At 34.0% G+C, this 7,815-nt stretch overlaps 2 protein-coding genes across 2 annotated transcripts; both read left to right on the top strand.

The window, feature by feature from the left end:
- The first annotated feature begins 1,757 nt into the window (after positions 1–1,757).
- LOC124420205 lies at positions 1,758–3,885 on the top strand. Its single transcript, XM_046952415.1, has 2 exons — positions 1,758–2,458; positions 2,510–3,885. The coding sequence occupies exons 1-2, from the start codon at positions 1,924–1,926 to the stop codon at positions 3,883–3,885; spliced, it is 1,911 nt and encodes a 636-aa protein (XP_046808371.1). The 5' UTR covers positions 1,758–1,923.
- LOC124419928 lies at positions 3,572–5,886 on the top strand. The gene is made up of 2 exons (XM_046951010.1): positions 3,572–4,990; positions 5,074–5,886. The coding sequence occupies exon 1, from the start codon at positions 4,243–4,245 to the stop codon at positions 4,972–4,974; it is 732 nt and encodes a 243-aa protein (XP_046806966.1). The 5' UTR covers positions 3,572–4,242; the 3' UTR covers positions 4,975–4,990; positions 5,074–5,886.
- Positions 5,887–7,815: the final 1,929 nt, after the last annotated feature.

Consider the following 7,815-nt stretch of genomic DNA (forward strand, 5'->3'; position numbering starts at 1 on the left):
TTTAAAATAATTTAAGTGTATTTCCGAAATTTTTACCAGTCAATATTTTGCACTTGAAGAAATGAAAAGAAATGTTTAATTTAGCAAAAATTGTGGAAAAAATCGAAATTTTGCTTTTCATCCAATAAAAGCAATAATAATTTGGCTATGATGTGTCTTGCAGTTGTTAATTCTGGAATTGATTTTGAGGCTTCTTTCATTCCTCGGGGTCGAGTCTAACCTCAAAACCAAGTTTTACCCGTATGATCAGAGGAAAATCCTCCACGGTTTTAAACACAGTAAGTTATTTTATCCCAAGAATTTTAGATTTATTTCGATATCTTTTGAAAATTATGCTGGGATTTAAAAGATTATCACTGTGATATTTTATATACAATTTTAACAAAATAATATCATAAGATTTGTTTGGGGGAGCAAAATTTTGTTGAAACAATTTTTCAAGGTTAATTTTATAAAAGGTTTTTTTAATATTCTTCTTTTATTTGCTAAATTGGATCTTTATTGAATCACGGTTTTACACAAAAAGAAAGATGTATCATGGTTTTTGGTAATAAGAAGGCTTCAATTATTGGTTGGTTAGGTATGTAACCATTTATGTGTTGATTGTAGTAGATTTGCTCGACACTGCATTATCACATTTAAGACAATAAAAACTTTACAAATTAATTGAATAAAATTTCCTACTATAAGAGATTTTCTTCCATATTAATAATTTTTAATTAAATAATTATTATCCAGAAATCAGTTTTGCATGGATTTGATTGTTTGTCATTTGACCAATACTTTGTAAGTTAATGTATAGACGAGTTATGTTTATAAACATCAATGTTGCGAGAGCAATTTTTTTCTTTAAGGTGGCCATGCGGATTTTATGTAGATGTTACAAAGTTATGCATATAGAGGAAATACATGTAAAGTAAAATAAATTGTGTATCTTATACATACGTATGTATCTTTTACATATTAAGTATATAAAGAAAGTCTTAAGGTCATTGAAAATAGAATAATAATAAGAAAAATGTTTAGAAAATATTTTTATATACATATAAAAAAATGTGGGTGAATCATAAACGTTCATTACAAAACCAGAGAATATTGACTCTTGAAGTAACAATATTAACTGGAAAGGAACGTTACAATTTTATATCTTTCGCATGAAATGTGCCAATTATTTTTCCTTCCATATCCTCCAATTTATAATAATGGTTCTAAAGTTTTTCACTGGTCTTGGCCTTAACAAATAATGGTGCAAACTTAGCATTAAAGCGTTTTTCGTCATTGCTTTGCACGAAGTTTCGTCGAAAAACTTCTTGGCCAACTTCAAATATTTGTTGTCTAGTCCGTAAGTTATAATAATGACGATTTTGTTCAAAAAACTTTTTCATATTTTTCTGTAACTCCTTTCGAATTACTGATAGATTGTCATCATGAGACAATTTATAATTTGGTTCGTCCAAAAGTTTGACTTTTTTTAACAGGTCATAGGAGGCTGCATGAGTAATCATGTCGAAGCCAAACAAAGCATGATATGGGGAGGTGTTAATTGCTTGATGATGGCATTTCTAAGCGCACAACTGATAGCATCAAGATTCTCGTCCCATTTCGTATGGTCGTTTTTAAGAAAAGATCGAATGCCTGTGTGTCGAAGTCCGGTTAGGCCGCGTTGAAGACGATTTGATCGATCTCCATGACGATCTTATCGACTTCGACGACGGCCTTACCGACCTTGACTGAAGGTCTCCAAACTTTCATGGGTTTTCAGATGCTTCTGAAAAAGCATACTCTGCATGTCTGTATGCACGAGTAACACCCATAAACGGACCTAATTCCGTAACCCTACTCTTTGCTAAGACGAGAGTTGCGCCAATCAAAGTAATCTCGTTACCAAAACTTGAACTTTGTGGTGCAGTGTTGTTGGCAAATATGACACATAATTTACTCACCCAACTCAACCTACCCTTACATCAGACGTATTTCTGGACCGACTCATCTATAGTTTTGGCCTGGCTTAGTAAACACCCCAACTCATGGAACACATTTGTAGCAAACCGAGTTTCTACAATAATCCAGACTGTCGGTGTTGAAAATTGGAATCATGTTGCTTCGCACGATAATCCTGCCGATGTTGCTAGCCGAGGATGTAATGCTGATGAGTTAAAAGATGACACTTTATGGTGGAATGGACCATCGTGGTTGAAAGAAGTCGCGTCGAAGTGGCCAACAACAAATAAACACTTCATTACTCAAGCTGAAGCTAAAGTTAGTCAGTCGTTTACTACGACCGTTAATACCCACCCTTCCTTGGTTAATACGAATACAGAAAACCCAGATATATTATCAAGATTTTCGAAATTGTCAAAAGCTCTAAGAGTAATGACATATGTCTATCGATTTTGTGATCGCGCATCGTATAGACGGAACAATACTATTCGAAATGATAGAATTATTCTTGATCAAAATAACCCAAAACTAGTCAAAGAAAGATTACGTTTATTAACTACCCACCCAAGTATTGAACTGGATGCGTCAGAGATCAAATCTACCCGTGATAGACTAATTATTCTTTGTCAGACTGAATATTTTAGAAACGAATATAACTGTCTGAAGAAAAGAAACCCTATACCCAATAAAAGTAACCTGCTCACCCTAACGCCATTTTTAGATTCCGCAAATATAATGCGGGCAAATGGTCGACTAGCAAATTCCAACGGTTTGTCATATTCTGAAAGGCATCCGGTTTTATTACCCTACGGCAGTTCATTTGCTAAATTATTAACCCAACACGTGCACCTGATAACACTTCACGGAGGAAATCAACTTATGTTGAGAGTAATACGTTCAGGATACTGGATCCCAAAACTGAAGAATCTGATTAGCGCGGTAATTAACAAATGCTCACCGTGTACTAGATACAAGAATAGACAAACTACCCAATTTATGGCAGCATTACCACCCGAACGTACCCAAATAAATAAACCATTCACAAATGTTGGAGTTGATTTTGCAGGACCATTCGACATTAAAATATATAATGGCAGAGCATGTAGAATAACAAAAGGTTACGTATGCGTTTTTGTTTGCTTTGCAACAAAAGCTATTCACTTGGAGCCAACATCTGATTTGTCTACCCAAGCCTTTATGGCAGCCTTTGCTCGATTTTTTTCGAGGCGGGGATGCCCTGTCGCTATTTACTCTGACAATGGGACAAATTTCATTGGAGCTAGCAAGCTATTGAAGAAAGAGCGACAAGAATTCATCAAGCAATTGAAAGGTTCCATTACATCCACTAGCAGTTTTCAAAATTTGACGTGGCATTTCATACCCCCAGGAGCACCACACATGGGTGGTTTATGGGAAGCGGGAGTGAAAAGCTTTAAGGCTCATCTAAAGAAAATGAATACCCTGAAGTACACTTTTGAAGAGCTAGCTACACTCCTCGCGAGAATAGAAGGATGCCTGAATTCAAGACCCTTAAGCCCGTCAAGCGAGAACCCACAGGATCTTAACCCTTTAACTCCAGGACACTTTTTAATTGGATCACCCATTTTAACCCCAGCAGAACCCGAAAGCAGTGATAATATAACCCTGGCAAACAGATGGCAAAAATTAAAGATACAACATCATAACTTTTGTAAAAGATGGAAAGATGAATATCTTAAAGAGCTCCATAAAAGATATAAGTGGAAAAACCCTACCCGAGAAGTTGAAATAGGTGATATTGTAGTAATTAGACAAGACAATTTAGCACCCAATGAATGGTTACTTGGACGTGTGACTAAAACATACCCTGGTTCTGATGGTAGAAGTAGAGTAGTTGATTTACAAACTTCAACTGGAACTCTAACACGACCAATCACTAAAATTGTTGTTTTACCCGCTAATTAGTCTAATACTCTACTCTAATACTATTTACTCAAACCCTAACCCAAAATAACAATATCATCACTAACTAGCTCAACTAACCACCCTAACTAACCCAAATTTATTATGAATCGTTTAACCCTTCACCCTAACCCACTAACACATTCATTACACTTCATTCATTCACACATAATTTCTTTTATACAGAATATGGCACCCAACAACAACAACAATCGTAAAGGACGTTCCAACCGTTCCAGCCGCAATGGATCTCGGCCCAAACCCAACCGCAAAAATGATAAACGTCAACCAAAACGCCATTTTGGTTGAGGTATTTGTCAAGCCGATCACAGCTTGACAAATTGTCGAAAGTTCCAAAAGATGAACTTGGCGGAGAAGTACAAAACCGCAGTTAAATTGCACTACTGCGTCAATTGTTTGGCGAGGAACCATCTCATTGGCGGTTGCATGAGTAAGGCTCGTTGCCAACAATGTGGTGGTAAACACCACTCCACCCTGCATGGTCCAAATAGGATTTTAAAGAATTTAACCCAGGACCAATCCCCTCCACCAACTCCGGCACCAAGAACTCCACCCACACCAGCTCCAAGACGATCATTAGACATCGTGAAAGTTACAACACCGGTAACAACGTCGATGATGAAAACGTTTGTTCCTACAGCAGTTGTGCAGGTAGGAAGTCTGCGGGCAAGGGCAATACTAAATCCTTGCTTGACTAAGTCTAGAATAGCAGCCGTCTTTGTTAGTGAAAGTTCCCTAGCTCCCTTCAAAATAGACAAAGAGGTGTTTGTGAAGGTGCTAATTGCACCAAATTATTCCTCAAGCCTCCGATACGAGGTTTGCATGGAGGTGGTTAAGGATCTGCCAAAAACCCCATATCCAAGCCCCATGGACGAAACAATTAAAAGTAAATTGTGTCGCATATCGCTGGCTGACCCGGAGTTTTACTCCAACAACCCAGTCTCCATGGAAATTGGTGGAGACCTTTACACAAGCATCCTACAACCAAATGTGATTCACATTGACGGGGGATCACTTATAGCCCAGGATTCCACCCTTGGTTGGCTGGACATGGGATCATCTACCCAATAAACACCCACACAATAAAGTATTTTACATACATAATTTACCCTATTACCCTACACCTTTTTTATTGAATAAATAAAAATAATTGTCTTTTTTTCTTCACAGGTTGCAGGCCCGGGAGGATGTTCACATCAGTGAACAATTGAACGTTACCATCCCTGAAGTCCAATAGCACCCACACCAAACTGCAGCCAACTTCATTTTTATACGAACGTCAGCTGCAGTTTTTGCCTTTTTACTTACTTCTAATCAACCTGGCTTACTACCAACAAGTGTGTGCGCTACAGCGAACAAAACAACAAACCCTACAACAGCAAATCAAATTTTAAAGTTAAACAAATAAATAATAAACTTAAATTATTAAAACTAAAACTAGTGGTAAAACTTAAACCAAGTATTAAAACCCTAAACCTATGCAAAAGTAAAATACTAAAACATAAATACTAATTAAAAACAAATTTATCACAGTGATAGTACTTACCCTAAAACAAATAAATAAATAAATAAACAAATCTTAAAACCTAAAACTAATATAAAATACTTACCCTAAAATAAATAGATAAATACGTAAATCTAACTTACCCTAAGAATAAATATCGAACAGAATTTATAACCTAAAAAGTGTATTATATACTTACCCTATATACTTACTTACGTTATATACATATATTGAAGTTTAATAAACACATAAGTATTATAACGTTTTATGAAAATATCCCAAGCCTTTCTTATTTACCCTTCCTCCTAATTCCCTCGTAAGTACCCATCTACCCATCTCCCTCTAACCCCTAAAAAACAGTATCTACAAAAGTATAGTAAGAGTGATTGTGAACAGATTTTTGTAGCAAGTCATAAGTTTATGTTCACAAAACAATCAAAACAAACAATGTCAAAAAAAAAAATAAAAAAACTAAATAAACGAGCAAAAAAAAAAAAAACAAATTAATTTCTTTTTATTTAAAATTCTATTATTTTATTATTCCACATTTTAAACTAAAAAATTAACAGTTTTATTTTTTTTTTTTTTTTGGGTTTTAATTAGGATGGCGGTGCATCAAGCACTCATATGCCAGGTTATCACACGTTTGTCCAGAGAAAACCCACCAACCGACCTATACCTCCATATAAGAAGTTGGAGCATCCGGACTTGATTTCATCAAAAGTATTAAGGGTCTCCACCAGAAAAAAGCTCCAGAGTTTTAATGCTCTCCACCAGTATATATTTGAGTTTAAATGGTCTCCACCAGGTTATATTGTGAGTATTTTATTGTCTCCACCAGTTAAAAACGTTTGAGTATTCTATGGTCTCCACCAATAAAACATAACCTCACTTGAGGTAATACGCGAGACGCAAAACTGTCGAAAGCCAGGCAACAAACACAAGCCTGAACGCGTTTAAGAAATAATCGCGATGACGCGAGAGTTGTTCCCCAACTCAGACCTGAATTACGACTGATAAACAGTTTTTAATAAAATTTTATTTAATAAAATTTTATTTTTGTTTTGGTAAACAGCTGTTTGTTTGTAATTTATGTGTTACCACATTATCGCTTTTTGTGCCAAAATCGAATTAATTTTTTTGTTTATATGCTGAAATAAACAGTTGACAACACTGATTTTTCTTAAGACATTCGAAAAACATATGAAAAATTGTCGTAAGAGTTGTATAGAACTTTTGCATAGAAAATACCAACAACATTGTTATGACTATTGTAGAAGCTGATAACATAAAACGCTATAACATCGATTGTGAATTGAACAATTTTGTAACATTGAAAAGCTCAAAAAGACTGTAATTGTAATGAAATAATAAATGTTTAATGTCATATTCTATATCCTACAACATTTTTTTATAAATGTTTCATCTCATAGTAATAGAATTCCGTTTTACGTTCAGATAACCAATAAATAACATGAAACCATTTGGTCCCCAAAAAACATATTTCAAACGACAAAGTTTGACACATTTTATCCAATTGTATTTATAGCTTTTAAACTGACATTTTTATCGGTGTTGTCATAAATTTCAATAGTTAGTTTTTTAAACTATAAAAATGGATTGGTCTCATGAAATCAAAAGTAATCGGTTTTATGTCCGATTTAAAATATAATGCTTTATTGAATAAAAAACTATAACATAACGAATTTTTTTTTTCAAAATTGTAAAATAGGCTAAAAAATTAAAAAAATAAAAAAAATATATTTTTTCTAAATAAAGTTTTGAAAAGAAAGTTAATAATGTATAAAAACGAAAAAAAAAAACGAAAACATGAAAATATGCACTAAAAGAGTAAAATATGCTCTAAAAACTCGAAAATATGCCTTAAATATGCTAAAAAGTCAAATCATGCAAAATTATGCTCTTATGGGTAAAATATGCAAAAATATGCTCTAACAAATCGATGCCAAAATTCTCAAATTGGTCTGAAACGTGTAAATATCTTATCCATGAGTCCATACGACGCACCACAAAAAACATGCATTTGCATATTTTGGTTTCCCTGGTTATGACTATTGTAGAAGCTGATAACATACAACGCTATAACATCGATTGTGAATTGAACAATTTTGTATTTTATTCATAGTACCCATTAAAAGTTCGCTCGTTATAATCTAAATGTTCAGATGAATGTAAAAATTCTTCAAGTGAAATTTAATGATTCTATCTCTAACAGTTTCTCAAATATACGAATTTTTTCTATTTTATTCATATGGGCGCTGCAAACCCCTCAGATGAAAGGTTGCTCTTAATATTAAAGTTCTTCGTGCATTTTAAGAATTTAATTGTATAAGATTATAACTGTAATAGTTTCCAATATAAACGAATTTTTGTATATATTTATATTG

This window comes from Lucilia cuprina, chromosome 5 (assembly GCF_022045245.1).
Source record: "Lucilia cuprina isolate Lc7/37 chromosome 5, ASM2204524v1, whole genome shotgun sequence".
Classification (NCBI taxonomy): Eukaryota; Metazoa; Arthropoda; class Insecta; order Diptera; family Calliphoridae; genus Lucilia; species Lucilia cuprina.